The sequence below is a fragment of the Piliocolobus tephrosceles genome, chromosome 15, assembly GCF_002776525.5.
Source record: "Piliocolobus tephrosceles isolate RC106 chromosome 15, ASM277652v3, whole genome shotgun sequence".
NCBI classification, from domain to species: domain Eukaryota; kingdom Metazoa; phylum Chordata; class Mammalia; order Primates; family Cercopithecidae; genus Piliocolobus; species Piliocolobus tephrosceles.
This window is the reverse complement of record NC_045448.1, coordinates 38,975,161-39,000,146: the sequence shown is the minus strand read 5'-3', so window position 1 is coordinate 39,000,146 and position 24,986 is coordinate 38,975,161. Positions and strand designations below refer to the sequence as shown.

At 40.2% G+C, this 24,986-nt stretch overlaps 1 protein-coding gene across 2 annotated transcripts in view; it reads right to left on the bottom strand.

The window, feature by feature from the left end:
* The window catches only part of ARHGEF33 (Rho guanine nucleotide exchange factor 33), an 85,887-nt gene that overhangs the window by 34,143 nt on the left and 26,758 nt on the right, over window positions 1–24,986 (bottom strand). For both annotated transcript variants that reach the window (XM_031934167.1, XM_023216294.2), the window contains exons 3-9: window positions 22,080–22,189; window positions 20,104–20,153; window positions 12,372–12,536; window positions 11,456–11,577; window positions 10,038–10,180; window positions 5,672–5,731; window positions 3,951–4,175 (exon numbers count right to left, since the gene is read on the bottom strand). In XM_031934167.1, the coding sequence (XP_031790027.1) occupies window positions 3,951–4,175; window positions 5,672–5,731; window positions 10,038–10,180; window positions 11,456–11,577; window positions 12,372–12,536; window positions 20,104–20,153; window positions 22,080–22,104 (790 nt within the window). In that variant the 5' untranslated portion in view covers window positions 22,105–22,189. The remainder of the gene's footprint in view (window positions 1–3,950; window positions 4,176–5,671; window positions 5,732–10,037; window positions 10,181–11,455; window positions 11,578–12,371; window positions 12,537–20,103; window positions 20,154–22,079; window positions 22,190–24,986) is intronic.

Below are 24,986 nucleotides of genomic sequence, written 5' to 3'. Positions count from 1 at the left end.
GATTATGAATTATGAATTCATATTATGAATTACACTAAGCTATAGGCATAAATGATAATCAGCCATTGTTCTGGAGGTCACAAGATTTGTAACTTCCCTAGCTATTCCTGTAGATAACATCACTACTGTAGAACCTAAGATTGGTCTTTTGAGACATTTTTCCAGACTTTTCCATTTCTGGAAGCTGACTGACTCCACCTGGACCCAGAACCCATGACTCAACCAGTCCTGTGGCCCTCACCCAGAAGCTGACTCAGCATATGAGGACCACATCCCTGTGATTTCATCTGCAACCAATCAACAGCACCCATTCCATAACCCCCTGCCCAGCGAATTATCCTTAAAAAAACTCCAGTCTCTGAATTTTCAGGGAGATTGATTTGAATAATAAACTCCAGTCTACTGCATAGCTTGCTGTATGTTTATTCAACTCTTTCTCAATTGCAATACAGCAGCTGCAGTAAGTCAGCTCCACCTGCACAGCAAGCTGGTAAGAAGGACCCGCCAAGTGATTACATATGCAGAAGCTACTGGATGATGTGTTCCACCAAAACTGGAAGTAAACCAAGAAACCAAGGATACAGAAGATGAAAAAAATCAACAATAGCAACAAACAAACAGGAATCGAACAGAGGAGAAATATAAAGAAAATTCTTAAGAAGACTGGAAAGTCCCAGGATGATGGCAGTACATTGGGCCAAAGCAGAATAGGATGATGGAGGCAAATGCTCTTTAAAAAAAAAAGATGGCTGGGCATAGTGACCTGTGCCTGTAGTGCCAGCTACTTGGGAGGCTGAGGCAGGTGGATCACTTGAGCCCAGGATGTTGAGGCCAGCTTGGGCAACAAAGGGAAACCCCCACCTCTAAAAAACTAAATGGATAAAAATAAATTAAAAACTAAAAACAGTGATGATGTAAATAGTAAAGTTTCTGTTATATTGCTAAGAAAAATTCAAGATCTATATAAATGAAGAGATATACCATGTTCTTCAAATGGAAGACTCAATACTGTCAAGATGTCAATTACTTGATAATTGGAATTTTTAAAAAGAGAGTCTAAAATTAGATACCCATATAAGACCACTTGACTTTCTGCATGCAACAATGGGAAACAGAAGGTATTTTCAATTAATGGTGCTGAAACAACTGGATAGCCATCGGGAAAAAAAAAAAGAACCTGGAGCCCTTCCTCACACTGTACATCAAAATTTATTCATGATAAGTCATAGATCTAAATGTGAAAGCTAAAACTATAAAGATTTTAGAAGAAAGCATACCAGAGTATCTTCACAACTGTGAAATAGCAAATATTTCCTAGAAAGACAAGAAAGTCACAAGCTATTTTAAGAGTTTAAAATTGACAGCTGGGTGCAGTGGTGCACACCTGTAGTCCTAGCTACCTGGGAGGCTGAGAAGGAAGAATCACGTGAGCCCTGGAGATCAAGGCTGAAGTGAGCTGTGATCATGCCACTGCACTCCAGCCTGGGGAACAGAGCAAGACCCTGCCTCAAAAAAAGTTGGGCAATGGACTTACTTAGGCACTTTATAAAAGAAAATATATGAATAGCCAATAAGCATACAAAAACATACTTAATACAAGTAATCACCAGGGAAATGCAAATTAAAACTACAGTGTGATACTAGTACACATCCCTGAGAATGGCTAACATGGAAAGGACTAAACATCCTTCCCGAGTATTGGAAAGTATGTGAAGCAACTGGGCTGTCATACATTGCTAGTGGGAGTATTAGCCAACTGCTTTAGAAAACTGCTTGGCATTTTCTTTTTTTTTTTTTTTTTGAGACGGAGTCTCGCTCTGTCGCCCAGGCTGGAGCGCAGTGGCGGGATCTCAGCTCACTGCAAGCTCCGCCTCCCGGGTTTACGTCATTTTCCTGCCTCAGCCTCCCGAGTAGCTGGGACTACAGGCGCCCGCCACCTCTCCTGGCTAGTTTTTTGTATTTTTTAGTAGAGACGGGGTTTCACCGTGTTCGCCAGGATGGTCTCGATCTCCTGACCTCGTGATCCGCCCGTCTTGGCCTCCCAAAGTGCTGGGATTACAGGCTTGAGCCACCGAGCCTGGCTGGCATTTTCTTTTGAAGATAAACATAATCATAACCTACAACCCAAAGATTTCACTCCTAGTTATACATCCAAGAGAAATGAGGGCATATATCCCCCCACTAAAAAAAAAAATTTGTACAAGAATATTCATAGCTAGCTAGGCATGGTGGCTTACACCTGTAATTCCAGCACTTTGGGAGGCCAAGGCAGGCAGATCACTTGATATCAGGATTTCGAGACTAGCCTGGCCAACACAGTGAAACCCTGTCTCTACTAAAAATATAAAAATTAGCCAGATGCACTGGTGCATGTCTGTAATCCCAGCTACTCAGGAGGCTGAAGCAGGAGAATCACTTGAGCCCAGGAGGCAGAGGTTGCAGGGAGCTGAGATCACGATATTGCACTCCAGCCTCAGTGAAAGAGCAAGACTCTGTCTCAAAAAAAAAATGTCCATCAACAGAATAGATTTTTTAAAATGTGATAAATTCATTCAATGTGATTAATAAAAAGGAATGAATTGCGTGCAAAAATATGCATAAATCTTTTTAAAAAAACATTATGTTGGGAGAAAGAGGCCAGACACAAAAGAGTACACACTGTATTATTCCATTTACATGAAGTTTAAGAACAGACAAAACTGATTTGTGGTACTAGAAGTCACAATAGTGGTTCTTTGGGTGGATATTGACCGGCAAAGTGCATGAAATAACTTTCTCAGATTCTTTCATGCACAGAACTATGTATATCTTGATCTGGGTGGTGATCACAGGGGATAGACACATGTAAAATGTCTATTAGCTTAAATGTAAGCTCTGTGAATTTTACTCTATATAAATTCACTTTCAATAAAGTATTAGTAAAAAAAAAATAGTGTAAAACTGTTTTTCTTTTTTTTTTTGAGATAGGGTCTTGTTCTGTGCCTAGGCTGGAGTGCAATGGCGCTATCATAGCTCAATGCAGCCTCGACCTCCTGAGCTCAAGTGATCCTCCTACCTTGGACTCCCACGTAGTGGGCACCACAGGCACATGCCAGGAGGCCCAGCTAATTTGTTTTTTTTATTTTTTGTAGAGATGGGGTCTCACTATGTTGCCCAGGCTGGCTCCAACTCCTGAGCCCAACAGATCCTCCCACCCTGTCCTCCCAAAGTGCTGGGATTACAGGTGTGAACCACCATGCCTGGCTAAACATATTTTAAAAACATAGAAGCACAGGAGGACTGCGTACCCAGCCTGAGCCTGCCATTCTCCCTCCCCCATGTCCCCCAAAAGAAAACATGGAAGCAAGTACCAGAAAAAACTGTCAAAAGAGTTTAAAGTTGTTGGCACTCTTCTTCATAACAAAGCTTTTAATACTATTTGACTTTTCATGTATTTGATTTAAAAAATTCAAAGTAATTTTTAAAAATTACCTCCCCCAAAATAGCCAGGGGGAAATGCCATTGTCTGACACAGTAAGTGTTCAGCAATGATTTGTGATATGAAGGGAAGGAAGGAGGGAAAAAGGAGGGAGGACAGGCTCTGTTGCAGTGTGTGATATTTTGGTGGTAGACTGTTGATGAAAGGCTTGCTTCTAGAAGATTCTACATCACTGGCTAAATAGTTCTGCCTTCTTCTCCACCAACCTTATGCCTTCCCCCCCACCCCCCCCATAGCACTCCATTACTAAGTGTCTTGAATACGTAGAATCAAGGTCGTAGTCACTGGCCCTGTGACCTCTAATGAGTCCCTTTACCTCTACAGGCTTTAGTTCATCTGAAAAGGAAACCAGGAATTAGGTGGCCTCATGTGTCCACTGAATCTGAACTGCAAGGATTCTCACCTTTGACTTCAAAGCTCTGGTACATCCCGTTCTTTAAACTATCAGCCTGCATTCCCCCTTGGAACTTACCAGCTAAGGAGGTTTCACATAAAACGTTTTCCAAGGAGCTGTGTCTACCCTGGCCAGCCTCCTTGAGTTTATCCGGGTGGTCTTTCGTGACGTATTCTTCACCCCATTCTTTACCATCCTTAGGCTGCCTCCACATGCCAGATGGGAGATGGCCCTTGGACTGGATATCAGCCGAGAGGCAAGACTTGAGGTTTTCTTCTGCTTCTGGAGTTGTTGGGTTCACTCCTGGTGGGGTGGGGGGCAGGGAAACAAACAAAAGTGCTATCAAAATCTTTTTTAAAAATATGTTTGTTACCACTTTGGGAGGCCGAGGCGGGAGGATCACGAAGTCAGGAGATCGAGATCATCCTGGCTAACATGGTGAAACCCTGTCTCTACTAAAAATACAAAAAATTAGCTGGGCATGGTGGCGGGCGCCTGTAATCCCAGCTACTCAGGCTGAGGCAGGAGAATGGCTTGAACTTGGGAGGCAGAGGATGCAGTGAGCCGAGACTGTGCCACTGCACTCCAGCCTAGGTGACAAGGCGGGACTCTGTCTCAAAAAAAAAAAGGTTACTCATTTTTTTTCTTTTTTGAGATGGAGCTTCACTTTTGTTGCCCAGGCTGGAGTGCAATTGGGCCATCTTGGCTCACTGCAACATCTGCCTTCCAGGTTCAAGTGATTTTCCTGCCTCAGCCTCCCAAGGAGCTGGGATTACAGGTGTATGCCACCACACCCAGCTAATTTTTGTATTTTTAGTAGAGCCAAGGTTTCACCATGTTGGCCAGGCTGGTCTTGAACTCCTGACCTCAGGTGATCCACCTGCCTCGGCCTCTCAAAGTGCTGGGATTACAGGCGTAAGCCACTGCACCTGACCTTGTTACTAACTCTTAACGAATCTGCCTTTGTTTGGGTACAACCATTCCTTGAGGATTAAATATACCAATTAAGGATTAAAAGTGTACACAGCTGCACGGGGTCCCCTCTGTTTCTGGTCTACACATCCTCTATGCTTTATACATATTCTTTACTAAATAAGGAGTTTTTAAAAATGAATTTATCAAATAGTATAGCTAATTTATAGTATGTATTGACTCCTTATATCTGCTTCCTTTCAGGTGAGCGCACAGATGCTGGAGCACTCCTGGGAAGAGAACACAGAAAGAGGAGGAGGAAGGGTGTCAAAAACAGTGTCTTCTTTGACCATTTTCCCCTTGATCCTAATGCTAGAAAGGAAGGAGAGAGGGAAGATTAAATAATTTATAAAATTCTGATGAATTGTCAATTAAGTAAATCCTTTTTAAAATTTTGTTGTCTTTTATCTTCTTTTGTTTATTTTCCATTATTTAGTCCTTTCTTTATTACCTGCACTACACAGATGTAAAAGTAAATAACTTTTGAATTAAACTATACAGTGTGTGATCCATGGAAAACTTATGTCATGCTACATTAACCTGCAACTTTTTGGCAAATGTGAATTCATTAGTCATTGAAATAAGCCAGAAAGGATGAAACCTACTGGTTTTGTCTTAACCTTCCCTAGCCCTTCTCTCTCCTTGAGTTCAAATGAGTCACTGGCCTGCTCTAGTACACATCTTGGAATCTTTGTAACTTCGTAACTTTATCTGTTGTGAGTTCTTTCATGCCTGGTTTGAAACTGAGGAAGTGGACGCAGGGAAGATAGAAGAGGAAAAGAATGGAATTGCCGGAAGAAAAGAAAACTAAGAGAAGAGCCACTTACCAGGACCCATCATTCCCTTCACATTACTGTCTCCTACATGAACAGATCTGGACTCTTGGGCTGCGGAGAAAGGAAAGCATTCATTCAGCATTCGTTCCACTAACATGGACTAAGCACCTTCCATGAGCCAGGCACTGGGGGCAGACTCAGAGATTCTACAGTTTCATGGGGGAGGCAGAGCAGTAAAAAAAAGAAATTACAGTATCATGTAGCAAGTGCTATTTTCTCAGCTGTAAAAAGATGCAATAGTGGTACTTACCTCAAGGATTACAACAAGAAATAAATAAGTTAGTATTTGTAAACTGCTTGAAGTTCTACCCGGCATATTGTGAGAGTTAAATAGTTATTTAACTATAATAGTGGTGGCAGTGGTATGATGGTAATAATAAAAAAAGGCAGAATGGTACTGTTAAAATGTAAGCCAGCCTGGGCAGCATGACAAAACTCCGTCTCTACCCGCCCCCCGCCCCCCGCCCCCACCCCCCAAAAAATAAAAGAGAAATTAGCTGGGCAGGGTGGTGTGTGTTGTGGTCCCAGCTACTCGAGAAACTAAAATAGGAGGATCGCTTGAGCCCGGGAGGTTGGGGCTGCAGTGAGCCAAGATTGTGACACTGCACTCCAGCCTGGATGACAGAACAGGACCCTGTCTCAAAAAAAGAGTAAACCAGACCCTGTCACTTCTCTGCTTAGCCCTCCAGTGGCTCCCATTTCAGTGTAAAAGCCAAAGCCCTTATAATGATCATACAGCCCTGGAATATCTGCCCCCAACTCATCCCTGCTGTTTCTTTCTTTTTTTTTTAACTGCACCTCCTGTTTTCTCCCTGGTTCGCTCTGCTTTACCCCTGCTGGTCTTCTTGGTATTCCTTGAACACATCAGTCATATTCTCACAGGACCCTGGCACTGGCTGTTCCTTCTCTTCCCCTCAGTAGCCATATGCGAACTCTGTCATTTCCTTCAGGTCTTTGCCTGGCACCCTATTTAAAATGACAATTTCTCTTTACTTATTTTTTTTTACTTATCACTCTCTGACATACTACATATCTTACTCATCTTGTCTATTGTCTGCTTGCCTCAGAGAAATGGCTCCATGAAGGCTGGAATTTTTGTTGTTTTGTTCATTCCTATATCTTAACACCTAAAACAGTGCCTTGGATGGAGGGAGGGAAAATGTCAGGGAGGCTTGAAGGCAGAGAGAGAGAAGTCAAGTGTAACAAAATATAAGTCTGAAGAGAAAAGCAGAGGCAGAGGCAAGTTAAAACATGGCCATGTACTGTGTTAAGGAACTTGGACTTTATTCTGATGGTGATGAGGAATCAAAGAGAATCTAAAAAGGAGCATCCAGAAAGTAGGTGGAAAATCAAAGAAGCATAATGTCAGCTAAAAGAAGAGAATGTTTCAAGAAGGTAGGTATCAAGGGTACCAAAAACTATTAGGAGAGGTAAGGAAACCATTTTAGTGAAGTGGTAAGGATGAAAGCCAATATTGAACGGGTAGAATAAATAGGATGTAAGAAAGAAGAGATGGATGATAAAACCGTATCTTTCAAAAAAATTAGTTTTCAATTTTCTCAAGCAAGAATATGTCAGGAGTGGGGAGGCTGAACATCTTGGGAGTTTCTTGGGTGGGGAAAGGAACCTAAAGGAAAGGTATACTTGGGCCTGTAAAATGACATTTTCAAACTGACAAGTTCTACAATTATCAGGCACATAAATGAAGTTGTTGCATCAGGGTTCACATAAATTGGCTGCCTTCTCAGACGGGGGCCGTCAGCTATTTGTGGTAAACAGCTCCAGATGGCTCCAATTATCCCCACCCTTAGCATTCACGCCCTTATGTTATCCTTCCCCTAAGGTAAAGGCTGGATTTACTGATTAGCCTCTAATTAATAGAATATGGCAGAAAAGACAGACTACCACTTCTAAGATTAGGTTCTAAAAAGACTGTGGATCGAGCATGGTGCCTCACACCTGTAATCCCAGCACTTTGGGAGGCCAAGGTGGGCAGATCACGTGAGGTCAGGAATTTGAGACCAGAGACATGGCAAAACCCCGTTTCTACTAAACATACAAAAATTAGCAGGGCATGGTGGCAGGTGCCTGTAATCCCAGCTACTCAGGATGCTGAGGCTGGAGAATCGCTTGAACCCAGGAGGTGGAGGTTGTGGTGAGCTGAGATCGTGCCATTGCACTCCAGCCTGGGCGGCAAGAGCAAAACTCTGTTTCAAAAAAAGAAAAAAACCAAAAAAAAAAACCACACTGTGGCTTCTGTATTGAGCATTCTTTTAGATCACTTGCCCTGGGAGAAGCTAGCTGCCAAACTGTAAGGCAGCAACTTGCAGAGGCCCATATTACAAGAACTGGAGCCTGCCGATAACCAAGTGAGTAAGCTTGGTGCAGATCCCCCGTGAGTAGAGCCCTCACGTGAGATGAGAGCCATGGCCAGCACCTTGATTACAGCCTTAATGAGAGACCTTGAGCCAGAGGCACTCAGCTAAGCTGTGCACAGATTCCTGACTCAGAGAAACTGTGAACCATGAATGTTTGCTATTTTAAGCTACTGAATTTTGGGACAATAGATAACAGTTGTACTATTTTATCATTAACAGTGGATAAGCCAAGACTTTCTGAGTTTTTTGTTCTTGACCTCTGAGTTTTAACACAATCTGCCACCAAGTATGTGCAGAATGTCTTATCATGGCACATTATTCTTAAATTTCTGCAGCAAATCAGTAGAATAAACTATGACCATGTCTATACAGGAGGAAAGGAAGGAGGAATTGCCACTAAATAGTTCACTGAAATCCATGTGGGCACTAAAATCATCTGGATCAGCTGTTTTCAGTGGATTCAACACATTCTGTGATTATTCATGTCCCTGGGGGCTGTTACACATTGTCTAGACATGCACAAATTTACTTTGTAAAGATAATTTTTAACCTTTTATCTTATGAACATGTTTAGCTGCTCCAGACTGGCATTGAACTGACATTTACATTCTAAGCCTATCCTATACTATACTCTTTCCCAGATAGGATCATCCTTTTATGTAGAGCTGTTCATGTGCTAGAGGAAAGAAAATAGAGCCACCTGCAATGAACCCAGTCCCCAGATGGATCAAGTGAGTTTTCCTAGGCTGCGCCTATCAGTCTCTCAATGAATTACTCAAACAGGTAAAAAAATAAAAATAAAAAGACAAGGTGGGCACGGTGGCTCATGCCTGTAATCCCAGCACTTTGGGAGGCCGAGGTGGGTGGATGACTTGAAATCAGCAGTTCGAGACGAGCCTGGCCAACATGGTGAAACCCCTGTCTCTACTAAAAATACAAAAAATTAGCCAGGCATGGTGATGCCTGTAGTCCCAGCTGCTTGGGAGGTGGAGGCAGAGGCGGGAGAATCACTTGAACCTGGGAGGCAGAGGTTGCAGTGAGCTGAGATCGTACCACTGCACTCCAGCCTGGGTGACAGAGCGAGACTCTATCTCAAAAAAAAAAAAAAATTAAAAAGGCAAATCTGTACTTTGAAGTATACTTATTAAAAGCCACTTGATTTAGATTTTTAGATTCAGTTATTCAGAATACACATTGTCTATGAGTATATAAACCAAATTGTTCCATTAGTCTTAAGGATAGAAAACCACCAACCCTGACTTTGACACACTGACAGTTGGTTGAGAAATCATTGAGTCTTTGTCTTGAAGACTTTCTACGTGAGACCATAAATAAGAGGAAATGTCATCTAAACAATGTTAATATCTACATTTATTTTTCTGTCTACGGGTGCTTTGGTAGACATGGTTGAGGATACAAAGACGTGGCAATTTTTTTTTTTTTTTTTACTTTTCCTGAGTTGAACATAAGTTAATAACCAAAACTCAGACCTCCACTGGAAAGCCAGTTTCTTCGGTACCATTTTTTAATATCTGTTCTAACATCCCAAAGGCCAGGAATAAGAGTGGTGACTGTTTCAGCCCACAGGCAGCATCAGCTCTGGATTTCCAGAGAAAGACAGGTGCTGAGTTAGACTGCCACTAAAATGACTTATTAGAGTAAGTGATATTTTTTCTAACATTTCTCTCTTATGGGTTAGCACAGTATTGACTGTACAATAAATCATTTTTAATTCAATTGAAATTTAGAAGTATCCAGATTAGTATTCTGCCCCCCCCCCAAAAAAAATATTTAAAATTGGGTAGACTCTTGTGGTCTCTTAGATCCTCTGGATTGTTCTAAATTTCAGTTACAAGCAGAAAAATTCTACGCAATACACCATTTTCTTTTAACAAAGATGGAGGATTTGAGCCCATTCTTAAGCCCTGGGAATCGGGGAAAAAATACTTGATTAATTCAGTATGATTTGTGAACTGTACCTTTTTCATAGGCCTGAGAAGGCAAAAGGTTGGTAAAGTCTTCGCTTGGAAGAACAGGCTCAGGGATATTGATTGAACGAAAAGGACTTCCTTGTGCTTGGGCAGGCCCGGCCTGTGCGCTGTGCTCTTCTTTTTGAGTTTTCCTAGGAAAGAGAAACAAAGACAAGGCTATTCTGGTTCTTAATATCTGATAGGTTATGAGGAGATTCAGTTCAGAACAACTCAAGAAAATGTCTGAATTATTAGGTTGAACTATATAAATTGCTATTTTTGAAAATTAAAAGTGGTCAAATACTAGCAATTCATATGGTTCAACTTAATTCATCACCTCCGCTGGAGAAAAAACTTCAAATATTTACAAATCACCCTTCTAATTATAATATCCACATTCTTATTTTTTTGTTACTGGCTTCCTTCTCGTCGGGATCTTTAGAGTTTGCAGTGGTGACAATTTGCTTGAAATGATTTATATTTGCTTAGCAATGCAATTCAAAAGTACCAGAAAGCAGCAAGTCCTCTCCTGAAAACAACCTATTCTCCAAGGTCACACACATATTATGCCTACATTTCTATTTTCAATTTGATAATATTAAAAACACATAAGTTGAGCACTGTGGCTCATGCCTGTAATCCCAACACTTTGGGAGGCCGAGATGGGAGGATCACTTGAGCCCAGGAGTTTAAGACCAGCCTGGGAAAACATAAGGAATCCCCATTTCTACAAATTTTTTTTTTAAATTAGCTAGCATGGGGGCCACACCTATAGTCCCAGCTACTCAGGAGACTGAGGTGGGAGAATCATTTGAGCCCAGGAGTACAAGACTGAAGTGAGCTGTGATCATACCACTACTCTAGCACGGGCAACAGGGCAAGATTCTGTCTCCAAAAAACAAGAAAGAAAAAAGGAAAAACAAAACCACAATCACATAAGTGACAATAAAGATTATATATGTTTAATGGTGAAACTTTACTTGATTCAACCAGGTCCAGACATCGTTTAACATAAATTTATTTTCAACCCTAGAATTAAAATAATAATTGCATTAGAGACATTTTACAAAATTAATAAAAAAAGAAAATCACTGATGGTGCCACTATCTTAACACAATTATCATTATTTTTGAATGTATCTTTCTAGTTGTTATTTTACATATTTTTATACTTGTAATCAAAGCATTCATGCCATTTGATGTCACTTTCATTTTACATATCGTATTAAATGGATTTTTCTATGTAATAGGTACCATCTGTCTTTGGTATTAACCCATTTTATAATTCTAGAACCTCCGTTGCATGCCGAGCTGTGGAGCACAGTGGCCAGCAGGCTATATACTGAGAGTGGGGAAGGTGTTCCGGGTGCCTCTGCAGAAGCCATTGCTTATGGGTTTGCCTTTGGTACATTTTTAAAAGACACTCACTTGGCTTTAACTTTTCGAGATTCTCTTCGCTTCTCCTGTTGAAGCTGTTCGATTTTCTGTTGCATTTCTTCTTGTTTGGAGGTAATGGCTTGGATCATCGACATGGCATTGCTCAGTTCTTCCTAAAAAATAAGAATTGCTATGTTTTAACATGGTACATGGGTTAGCACAGTATTGACTGTACAATAAATTATTTTTAATTCAATTGAAATTTAGAAGTATCCAGACAACTATCATTATGAAACAAAGACAAGGTTATTCTGGTTCTTAATATCTGATAGGTTATTATGGGTAATGTATGGGTTATATATGGGGTAAAAGTATATCACATAATCTAGCACACTGTACACTTTAAATACATACTTCTTGAATGAATGAGAGATTTAAAAAATGTATACTTCCATTGTGGCATCAAATTTTAACACAGAGCTACAAAAAGGAAAACATGAAAGATATTTTTCTGTGATAACTATGAATGGCCCAGAGGAAAAATTCTTATATTTGACTGCTATGGAAAAAGGCAAGTTTTCTTTTTTCTTTTTCTTTTCTTTGTTTTTTTTTAGACAGATTCTTGCTCTGTCGCCTAGGCTGGAGTGCAGTGGCATGATCTCAGCTCAATGCAACCTCCACTTCCTGGTTCAAGTGATTCTCCTGTCTCAGCCTCCCGAGTAGCTGGAACTACAGGCGCCCGCCACCACACCCGGCTAATTTTTGTATTTTTAGTAGAGACAGCGTTTCACCATATTGGCCAGGGGGATCTTGAACTCCTGACCTTGTGATCCGCTGGCCTTGGCCTCCCAAAGTGCTGGGATTACAGGTGTGAGCCACCATGCCCAGCCAGAAAAAGGCAAGTTTTCTACTCCTGTTACCAAGACCAAAATTTTCTTGTCAGCAGGGAAATTAAAGAGGGGCCTACCTTGAAATAGTTTAATGAATTCTTCATCTCAGTAACTTTTTCTTCCATGGAACATCTGCAGCTCTTAACCTTCTCTTCCAAAGCATATTCTCCATGTTGAATTCTTGACAATTCTTGCATTGCTTCTGTGAAACCAGTTTTGAGTTCGGAGGCTAGTGCCTGCAACTAAATAACGCGTGAAAAGTTAATTCAATTTGCTGGAAATTATTATAAGTGGCACCATTGGCCCTTGAATTTTTCTTTTGTTTGAGAAATGAGGCTCCTGAAAATCTACAGACCTCATTTACTAGTGTACTTCAGTTTGGACAACTTAAGACAACCTTGGCCCCGTTTATCTAAGAAAAAGAGTGTCTTCTTTACATACAGCACATGTTGAAGCTTGATAAATGACAAGAAAGCAAGCTGTTAATTAAGTTTACAAGTGCTTCTACAAGATTCTATTTATTCTAACACCTTTGATTAAAATGAGATTTGCTTGAAAAGAAACATGTATGTGAATCTTGATCCAATAACTCTTCGAATTCTGTGAAAGAAGAAAATGGGTCATATTCTCTCTGGTTATTATGAGAGGCAAGGAAATTCAGTTCTTGTTTTCTTAAGAAATTAAAGAATAAACAGAGAAACAACTAAGCATAACTGAGAGTTTATTTGAAAGGAAAGAAGGTTTTTTTTTTAAAAAAAAATACTCTTGGATGATATCATGGGAAAGGAGGTAACAGTATTTTCAATGACAGTGGGCTTTAACTCATAAGAAAGGCACAGAAATATCTGTTAGGATACGGTAGGAGCTCAGAATGTTGTTGATGGTGATATGAATCATCTTCAGCAGTCAGTCCTGGTCATGTAGGTCAACTTTGACATGATGAAAGAGGTGTTTGGGATCAGGTAGGGTACAAATCCTAGTTCTACCCTAAAGTACTAAGACCTTAGAAATGTTGGTTAACTTTTTTGTAGCAGTTTTCTCATCCATAAAATAGCTATAATAATATCTATTTCACAGGGCTGCCTTGAGAATTAAATGAGTAAACGTAGGTAAGCTGCCTACCATAGCACATACTTGGTATACAGATGTTCAAGAAATGTTCATTCTTCTCCCCCTTTAGGTGGTAAATCAAAAAGTTAAGCACAAACAGAAATGTGGAGAAAATGGAGCACTTCTAAAGTTCAGTTTTATTTATTGAATAAATGAAAAAAGCATTTTCAACAGATAGTAAGTTAATAACAACAATAAGATAACAACATTACTTTCTTGACATTTATGATCTTACACTCTGTTAAGTAGAGGAACTCTTAGCTCTACATGTCTCTTTAAAACAGAACCATTTAGAAGGTTTATTCTATAATCAAGTTTTGTTGTTGTTGTTGTTGTTGTTGTTGTTGTTGTTTTGTCTTGTTTTGAGACAGGGTCTTGCTCTGTCACCCAGGCTGGAGTGCAGTGGCATGATCTCAGCTCACTGCAACCTCTGCCTCCTGGGTTCAAGTGATTCTCCTGTCTCAGCCTCCCAAGTAGCAGGGATTACAGGCATGTGCCACCACACCCGGCTAATTTTTGTATTTTTAGTAGAGATGGAGTTTCACTATATTGATCGGGCTGCTCTTGAACTCCTGATCTCAGGTGATCCACCCGCCTTGGCCTCCCAAAGTGCTGGGATTACAGGCGTGAGTCACTGCACCCGGTCTCAAGTATTTTTACTTTAAAGGAATGAAAACTAAAGTCCAGATACCTTAAAAAATTTCTTTGAATGTGTATTTCTGAAAATTTTCAGAATCAGTTCATCCACATGATTCCCACCTGCAATGGCACCTCCCACTCACTATACAGCGACTTTGTCTCCTATATCACATTTTAAAAATATAGGATTTTGTGGTTCATTGTGCCTTACAAAGGATTGCTGGGAATAGAAAGAAATAAGAGGAACCAGAGAGATCATTTTGAGGAAAAAAGCAGGGCTTGTCAAGTATTTGGGGCTAGAAGGCTGGGAAACATCATGAGCAATCTATTTTTCATTTCAATCATTTTTAATTATAATTAATCTTTGCAATTGATTTTGGCTTACATCCTAACTCAGTCATCATGGTGAATTAAATCACCAGATCAACCACTTTCTGATCTGGTAATTTTTCATTATGTAAATGTATCTTCTGTAAACAAAATAAACAAAAGTGATGTCTATATAACATCAAATCAAAAATGTATGCAAGTTTTAAAATTGGAAGAAGGAAAGCTGACATTCTTCTTAGTAACATTCACTTAGGTTTCCTGCTTGGGAAAAAAAAAAAAAAGGGAACCACTACCCAACAGAAATAGGTTTCATTATCCTTGCTTCCTTAGGCAGAGTTTTCTGCAGAGACCAAAAGGTAGCTGCAGACTCCTAGGAAAAGGACCTTCCTGCCTGCAGAACCCCAGCTCTCAAAAACTTATTAAAATTTCCCCTAACAGCCAGGTGACATAGGAGCTCTGGGAATTCTGAAGCTATTTTTGAGTCGTGAGCCCATTTCCTACCAACATATTACTCTGAGCTCCATGGGTACCTGCCACTGAAGTGTTGCTACTGCTTTGTAAACAGCTTCACAGCCCTGACCAGCCAGGGAGGGGAAGCCGTCAGGAAGACACACACCTGATACAACATGTCACTTTTAAGATGCTGAGGGATCTTAGTATCTTTAGCCCCCACAGAGTGCTTTTCAACTGTCAACCTGACCACTCCCTTGTAAACAATAAATACTGTGAAGACACAGTCTTAACATCTTTTCTCTGCTCTCTCTTCAGCTTTCTTTTTTGACAGCCCACAGCCCACCCCAAGGATTAGAAACGGGTGACTACCTTGTTCTCCAGCGAGTTGAACACGTTCCTCATCTCGTTGATTTTTTCATGAAGCTGCTCTAGAGAGGTTATGATCCCTCCATCCTGCCGCTGGAGGCGGGCTCCCACTGGAGGTAGGTTCAGGGAAGACTTGTACTTCGAAGCCTACGGTACCACAGAGGGCATCTTAGGCTCAAAGAAATAGGGGAGAGGAGTCCGAATTCTTCCTATTTCCTGCTCTTAATTTCTGATTCTCAATTTTCTTTCTTTTCTTGGCTTCTTAACTCTTCTTAAGATGAATTTTAGTCAGTGTCTTCCAATTTTTTTTCATGAAAGATCCCTCAGGCCTCAAACTGAATTTTCACAAATTTCAACGTGTGCTTTATGGGCATTTCTTCCTTTTTGCCACATTACCCAGGCCAGGAGGCTACCAAGAGGTAAACTAGGGGGACTGGACCTATGGCTTGGGAACCTTGCAAAGTCATAAATGTCAAGGTTTGGGAAACCTCCCAATTCCTACAATTCTATAAAAGCAAAAGCCAGGTGTTTCGCAGTGGCACATACACGATGGCAAGGAGGCCAAGGTAATTGCTTTGGTTTTCCCCCTAAACCAGGGTCACTGCAGAAGCAACATGAGTTTTCTGCCAACTTCCATCTTCCAATTGTAGGGCTCTTTATTGATCCCCAGAGGTGCAATGATTTAAAATAGAAAGTGAGGAGCAAGTAATCTGAATGTCGAGAGTAAACTTCCCATATCTACTCCTCTACATTCCCTGCAGAGGCTGACCCTTCAAGTCATTCTTGCAGGGCCTTATTGAGACTGACATGCAGCCTGGTGTGCTGGAACTTTATCTTATTGATCCCCGGATGTACCACAGGCCTAGAAGAGTTAACTTCTCTAGTATCAGAAGAACATTCCTCAATGGCAAAAAGAGACTGAGTCTCAATCAGGATTTACAAATCCTAGAAAACTTTCAACAGCAGTTTTGACGATGAAACCTATTACTGTAGGACTGGTTCCCATAGTGTTTCAGTTAGAGGTTCTTTTGGAACATCACTTATTTTCTTAAATTATTTTCATTATGGAGAAAAATAACGAAGAAAAAAGAGAATCGCCAAATAGAATCATCCCAAATTTCATTATTTCAGTACAACCATTAACACTCACATTTCCTTCTATTTTGTTCTATGCATATAAATGCAGATGTTTATATGGTTGAAATCACACTGCAGATACACTTTGATTCTACCTCTCTTTTTTCCCTTCTAATATTCTAATAAGGCATTTACGATAGCCTTCAAAATTTTTCTAAATGTCTACATTTGATGGCTACATGATATTCCATCCTATGAATTTGCCAGAGTTTACCTACCCATTCACTTTTGTTGGAAATTTATGTTGCTTGTAATTTTTCAATGTTATAACTAATGCTGTCATATTATGTTTTTGTTTTAAAGTTTTGTATATATTTCAGATTATTTCCTTAGAATAAATTCCTAAATATGAAATGCCTGTGGGTCAAAGATGTCAGGTAGTGTTTGACCCAAAGGGAAAGCTACTATATCACAGGGAGGCAATATATTCAACTAATGAATAACTATACAAATTATATTTGACCAGCGGATTTGAAAAGTTATAGCAATATGGCTGTATATTCTTGGAAACATTATATATGATATGTGATGTCCTAAATTCATGGATTTAGAAAAACATACCTTGAATAATAAAATATATAAAACAATAGAAAAGGAAGAAGCCATAGTGTTTACATTCCTAAGACTACAAGTGAGCTTAAAACACAGTTGGAGTTGAAATCATTAGTGTGAGTGTTGGGCTAGCATTAAATTGTGCAGTTACTATGTCTGTTGCCTTAATTATGGGATCCCCTCTCATGTTAATGAGATCATAATTTTAATAATCCATATGCAAAATGAAGTAATCTAGGGTGAAATGATACCATCTGACTCGGGAAAAGAGATCTGATTCAACGACTTTGAGAGGGGTATGTGCAGTGGACAAAAGATAAGAGAAAAAGGAAATAGGGAACAGACTTTTCTAAAAGTTTCTAACAATTACATACACTAACCAGAACTAAATATTATTAATTATTATTTGCTAATTAGTCAAACTATAATACTCCTTATTTTAATCATTGCTTCTTTGAGCTTCAACTTTTTCTTCGCTATCTATAATTTTACTTTGGTAAATTGTCTGTGTTCTTTGCTAATTTTCTATTAGGGTTTTAGAAGTTTCTATTTTTATTGACCTTCATGAACTACTTATTTATAATTAAACCTTTGAAATATTTGTTGTGTCTTTCTGATTTTGTTATTTGCCTCTGAATTTGTTTAACTTTTTTTTATGGAAATAGTTTAAATTGTAATGTGGATGAACTCTCAAATCTCCTTCTTTGTGATTTCTTCCATTGCTTTTTAACTTAGAAAGATATTTCACATTTGGAGACAAAATAAATACCCACTTATTTTAAAATTTTATGGTTTGAATTTTTTATATTAAGCCTTTAATCCACTTTGGCATTTGTTTTGATTGGGGTATGAAGTGAGGATCTCTTCTTTTTTTCCAAAGAACCAGACAAAATCTTTCCAACACTGTTTGGCACAAGACTGAATGACTGCATGAGACCTCTTGGCTCAAAGCAATACAGACATCTTGTAATATAGTCATCCATTCATTCATTCATCTCATATTTATTGAATATGTATTATATGCCAGGCATTGTACTTTACACTGAGAATACAACAGAGAGCAAAATGGACTAAATTCCTGCCCTTAGAGCTTACATTCTAGATGAGAAGACAGAAAATTAAAAAACAAACGAGGTGATACATATGATAATGTCAGGTAGGGATAAGATCTATCCAGAAAATAAAATGAGGTAGAGAACTACCAAAATACTATATTTTGCTTCAGGTGCCCTCCCTTCTATTATAGATTTTATTCTATTATGGTTAACTCCTCCCCAGCTCCCTCCTTTCTCTTTCTCTTCTTCTTTCTTTACTTCTCCTCTTTCTTCTTCTTCTTTTGGTTAAATGTTGCTTGGAGTAAACAGACTGGGGCTTAGGAAGTGTTCTTTTAAAACAAGGATGGGGTTATAATAGCATCACAGAGGTCATATAGACCAACTTCATTTCCATTGCTTTGTGTGTTCCACTGCGAACAGATGTACTAGGATTTGTAGTGCAATAAGATAATGAGGCCACCCCCACTGCAGCTATATTTAGCCAACATTCAGGGAGTGACCTACATAAAATCTATAATAGACTTTAAATCATACCTGACTTTAAAGAGGTACTCACACTCATTCAAATGTCATACACAGGTCAGATGAGAACGGAGGGGAGGTGGACAGGGAAAGCGTCTGGAGGACTTGGACCAGTGAGGCATCAAAGCAGCACTGAGTGAAGACCCATTTTTTTTGCTTCTAGGCCTTTGTTCAAGCTAGTCTCCCTGCCCAAAACAACCTTACCTATACATACTTGTCAAATGATCAACTTGTCCTTAAGTACCTAAATCAAATCCTCCAGTCAATACTAATTCATCCCTTCCCCACAGAATTTTATCAATGCCTCTATCACAATCCTTTCAACAGCCTACCTTGTAAAAACTATAATTCTATGTGTTTTTCAGGTTGTGGACACAGAAAAATCAATGAGAATGTCTGTTTCATCTGTTTAATCTGCCATGAGGCTAAGCAGTAGACTTTGCACATAGTAACTGCTCAATATATGTGTATTCAATTGAAATGATGCTGTTTCCCCCATTCATCCTATAGCTGGCCTGAGTGTAGGGGCAATATGATTAAATCATGTTTCCATAATCCTGTGTTGATTTGCCCCAGTTTGGTCTATAGCAAAGATCTCTTACATGATAATTCTGGGAACTAGTTGTCATTTTCACTTTACCGTCACTTAAACTAGACAAATCTAAATAACGTTTCCCCTAAACTATCTACTCTTCTGGACTCCTGTATTTCTGTTTGGGAGAGTACTCTTTTTCCTAGTGACCAGGGCTTAAAACCTTAGATCAACTTTGAAAGCATCCTTTCTGCCAACCCCCACCAAGCTCTGTCAATGTTTTCTTCCTTTTCACATATTCCAGGCAGCACTGCCTGAAGTCTGGAGAGGAGCATGGGTTTCCCTAGCCCAAGCTGCTTTTATATTACAAATTATGTCAGAATAAAGTTTCATGATTTTTAAGAACAGAGATGTACTTTAAATTTACAGCTGGGAGACAGAAGCCAAGTGAATACCACTTAGAGGACCAAAGCAATCTCATATGACTCTTACTGCAAAGATGTTTTGCAGAACTTTCATCTTCCTTGTAAAGCAAATTGTTCCCATTGTTTAAAAAGAGCTTGAAAGTTTTTCCTGTACAGATATTTGAACATTTGCAATGTTAACCCCCTTTTCATTCTCAATTCTCCCTGCTAAAATGGAAAAGTAAGAAAAACAGATCTTGCCCTCTCCTCTCTGATGGAAATGTTATCTTGCAGTGTAATGGCCATGGCGATGGGGACAGCAAGCAAGAGAAGCAGAGTTGAGGTGGGGGTGATAGTGCTGCATTTCATAAACGGGATAACTTGTGTTTCAATAATGAGTTCTCAGCCAGGCTCAGTGGTGCTCACATATAGTCTCAGCTACTCAGGAAGCTGAGCTTGAGCCCAGGAGTTAAAGACCAGACTGGGCAACACAGCAAGACCCTGTCTCAAAAAAAAAAAATCAGTTATCGCCAAAGTGCACTGTGAGTGGTGAGACCCACTGAGGTGCCTGTCTCACAGTCCTGTTAAGAGAACAAGTGCAACGATATATGTGGAAGCACTTGTGAGTGCTAAAAACATCTACACATAAAGAATAGTCAGTCATCACTATTATACATGGGAGCGTTCGAAACAATTGATTTGTCTTTACCTGGTAAATCTGCGTGGAAGGATTATTCACCGGCATATGTTCATTCTCTCCTGCAGGGAGAAAAAGCTTTGTTCAATCAACACTACTCATTCTGTCTCTATCCTCTCCAGATACATGCAGGGAATAAGGAAACTTACAGGATCCTACATCTGTGCCTGTATGACAAGAAACCGATGATTCCAGAGGAACAAAAAATGAGCTGAAGTAGGTGGTGTCCATATTCACATATCCTAATCACTAAACCATTATCTACCTGATATTCTCTTGCAATAGAAAACCACGTTTTACCACAGTAGGGAAGTTTCTCAACCAAACTGAACAATGTGTGATTATTAAATAGCCAGAAAGGAATTTGCAGGAAGTGTCTCCTTTATGTTCTTGAGGCTAACTGAAATTGACCTGCGGGAACAGTTCTACAGTCAGGAAGGCGCTCTTTACCAGGCACTTACTGATCTCAGCAAGCCTGCATAAAATATCCTCTACTTCCCCCAACTCTTTGTATCTTTGCCATACTTCTGAACTCTGCCCTGCTGTCACTGCCAAGTTCAGCTAAGGGAATCTTGCTGTCCTCCTGGGCAAGAGGCTGATAGGAGGAATTGTCAATGGAAAGGCTCTGGGAAAGACGCAGGCAGAAGAAAACCGTAATGTATAATACTAGACTTCAGGAAACACAGGGCACACACAGAGGAAGTAGTAGGTTGTAGAAAACCATTCACAGGCCAGGCACGGTGGCTCATGCCTCTAATCCCAGCACTTTGGGAGGCGAAGGTGGGTGGATCACCTGAGGTCAGGAGTTCAAGACCAGCTTGGCCAACATAGTGAAACCCTGTCTCTACTAAAAACACAAAAATTAGCTGGGTGTGGTGGCAGGCACCTGTAATCCCAGTTAGTCGGGAAGCTGAGACAGGAGAATCACTTGAACCCGGGAGGCGGGGTTGCAGTGAGCCAAGATTGTGCCATTGCATTCCAGCCTGGGCAACAAGAGTGAAACTCCGTCAAAAAAAAAAAAAAAAAAAAAAAGAAAGAAAGAAAGAAAGAAAGAAAAGAAAAGAAAAGAGAAAGGAAAAGAAAACCATTCACAACCTAGGGAGAAAAAGAGGTTGGCCTAGAATGCACTTTCAGAACCACATTGGTTGGCCATAAAGATGAGGCAATCCACGTAAAACATTCAGCTAGCTGCTTATCCATTTAGCTTCTTCTCCAGTGTGTCATGTTATATGCATCAAGCAGTTTATAGAGGAAGCCCCTGGTTGCAAACATTTGGTTGTGTGGATGTGTATATTGTTCTCCTAAGGCATGCCGGTACAGGAAACCCCTCCAGCCTCAGTATTTAAGTCCATAAATAATATATAACCTTAGCCCAGAATTTATACACACAGCAGGCTGTCCCTATAAAATCCATATGATTTGAGGTTACCCAAACTTCCTGCATAAGCTTGAGTAAAGATTATTTAGACAATTTCATACTATGTCCCAACAGCCTGGTATAATAGCAAGAATCAGGGCTTGGGAGGAAAGATACAGATCCCAGACCTAACTTTGATACTTTGTAGTTGTCACCTGACTTCCCTATGACTGTTACCTCTTCCATAAATTGGAGATGGTAACAGAATCTACTTCTATATAGTTGTTTCTATATGGTAAAGATTAAAAGAGAAAGCACTTAGGCTTCTAGGCTAGTCTAGAAGATGATAGATGTCTAGTAGTTGAATCTGTGTCTTGGCCTTACCCAGCATGTTGTTCTGAGGCAGTCCTAAAGTTATTGCTAAGAACAATAAAATAACAACACAGACCAAATTCTAATAGCATTTCCTATTTTTTCAGCGCCCAGTCTATATTCTTCATAGTCATTATATGATGATAGGGAAATGAAAATAGTTAACATACTGTCATGTCTTGAGACAGTGGTAAGACAAAGCAAAAACCTACATTCCTTGAATCCTAAGTCCTAAAACAAGACATGGGAAAAATCTGACCTTGCTTTGTTTTGGTTTTTTCCATAGTGCCGGTTACTTCTCTTCTCCAGCTTATTCTTCAACATTGCATCCTCATCGTCCCGCCTCAGGCCACCTCCTCTTCCCTGCACCTGTCAATTCAAATCAAGAGTAAAGGATAACAGGTAAAACTGTCAAAGAAACTGGATTTACTTCATATATTAACTTAAAAAAATTGAAATGAACACAGCTTGAGATACATGCAATTTCAGAAGAGGAAAAATATTAAGTTGAGTAAACATTTAGCGTAAAGGTAAATACATTTTGTGAATACATATGAAATTCATTATTCAAATTTAGGATAGTTTTTCAATATGCTACATTCTTTTTTGGATCAAATCAATTAATTAAGACATATTGGTTTTACTAGCAAGTTATAGTTTAAGGAAATTTTCTTTTTTTCTTTTTTTCTTTTTTCACACAGGGTCTTGCTCTGTCACCCAGGATAGAGTGCAGTGATGCAATCATGGCTCACTGCTGCCTTGACTTCCTGGGCTCAAGCGGTCCTCCCACCTCAGCCTCCCAAATAGTTGGGACCACAGGCATATGCCATCACACCTGGAATTTTTTTTTTTTTTTTTTTTTTGTAGAGATGGGGTCTCCCTATGTTGCCCAGGTTGGTCTCAAACTCCTAGGCTCAAGTGATCCTCCAACCATGGCCTCCCAAAGTGCTGAATTACAGGTGTGAGCCACCACACCCAGCCCCAGGGAAATTATCTTAAGGAGAAAAAATTGAGCAGATATGAAGGCCAATACATCTGTTTCTATTCCATTAAATAGTATGTTCCTTGATAGCCTTGTCCCCACTTTTGGCACCTGGTAGACTCCTTTGCACCCAGGAAATGCTTAGCAAACAGGCCATGTCTGATGTGACCATTAGACATGAAGCTGCAAAGTCAGAATGCAGTCTAGCACACAGTCAGTATTGTGGATACTGGCCCTCTTTTCAGCCATAGAGCATTTTAACCCTTTCCTAAGTTTGAAGAATTCCCCTGCCTTATGAGACTTGATCAGATGTCTCCCACTATAGAGGCTGAAAGCACCAGGTTCTTCTAGCCTTCTTTGCAGCTAAGGCATGACAGATACATGCCTAGGACATACCACTCAGATGCACCTACCCCAATTAACACTGGCAGTTGCAAAAAGAATTCCTAAGGCAGATACTCGATATTCTTTCTACCTTCTAAGACAGCAGTGGTAGTGAGGGTAGTGGTGGTGACCATTATCTGTTACAAACATATTAGGAAATTCCAGGTGCTACTTTCGGTGCTTTCCTCACTAGAACAGTTGTACTACGTGATTTAGGCATTGCTGCTGGCCATAGAATCCCAAACTCGATTCTCCAGCCTCTCAGCAATTCCGTGAGCTGTCCATCTCCTTTCAACAAATTCCTCTGCTGCTTAAATCAGCCAGAGATTGTTTTCTGTTGCTTACAACTAAGAAATCTGATTGAAACAACACAAATATACGAACACTATCCAAGATTAAGAAAACACAAGTTTAAACTTTGTTCATCACTTAGAATAGACAAATCTAATCTATAGTGACAAAATGCAAATCAACAGTTGCCTAGAGCAGGAGGTGGAGGGATAACTGGGAAGAGGCACGGGGAACCTTTTTTTTTTTTTTTTTTTTTTTGAGACAAGGTCTCACTCTTGCTCAGGCTGCAGTGCAATGGCCTTATGATGACTCACTGGAGCCTTGAACTCCTGGGCTCAAGTGATCCTCCCATCTCAGCCTCCTGAGTAGGTAGGACTACAGGTGGAGGTCACTATGCTTGGCTAATTTTTTTATTTTCATAGAGACAGGAGTCTCACTATGTTACCGAGGCTGGTCACGAACTCCTGGGCTCAAGCGACTCTCCTTCCTCGGTAGCTCAAAGTGCTGAGATTACAGTCATGAGCCACTATGCCTGGCCGCACAGGAAACTTTTTTGGATGATAGAAATGTTCTACTACTTAATTGTGCCAGTGGTATATGGGTGCACAAATTTGCCAAAACTCATTGAATGTATATTTTAATTGGGTGCATTTTATCTTACATAAATTATATCTGAAGAAAGCTGATTTAAGACTTCATTATGGGCTGGATGTGGTGGCTCATGCCTGTAATTTCAGCATTTTAGGAGGCTGAGGTGGGCAGATCACTTGAGGTCAGTAGTTCGAGACCAGCCTGGCCAACATGGTGAAACCCCATCTCTACTAAAAATACAAAAATCAGTATGGCATGGTGGCAGGTGCCTGTAATCCCAGCTACTCAGGAGGCTGAGGCAGGAGAATCACTTGAACCTGAGAGGCAGAGGTTGCAGTGAGCCGAGATCAACCACTGCACTCCAGCCTGGGTGACGTAGCAAGACTCTGTCTCAAAAAAAAAAAGGCCAGGTGCGGTGGCTCACGCCTATAATGGCAGGCCAAGGTGGGTGGATCACCTGAGGTCAGGAGCTCCAGACCAGCCTGACCAACATGGAGAAACCCTGTCTCTACTAAAAATACAAAATTAACCGGGCATGGTGGTGCATGCCTGTAATCCCAGCTACTCAGGAGGCTGAGGCAGGAGAATCACTTGAATCCGGGAGGCAGAGGTTGCAGTGAGCTGAGATCGTCCCATTGTACTCCAGCCTGGGCAACAAGAGCGAAACTCTGTCTCAAAAAAAAAAAAAAAAAAAGACTTTATTATAAAATATGGAGTATATCCAAACCAAAACAAAAATACTTTTTATTCACATACTGAGGTTTATAAAGCAAAATAATAAGTTGGCAGGGTGGGAGGGTACACACAGGTAAAAAGCCATTGGAAAATAGCTATATGGTTATAAATGACGAATATAAAGAAAGGCCCAAAGTCAAAGCCATATGCTGTTTAAACTCTTGCACATTTTTCACGTAAGCA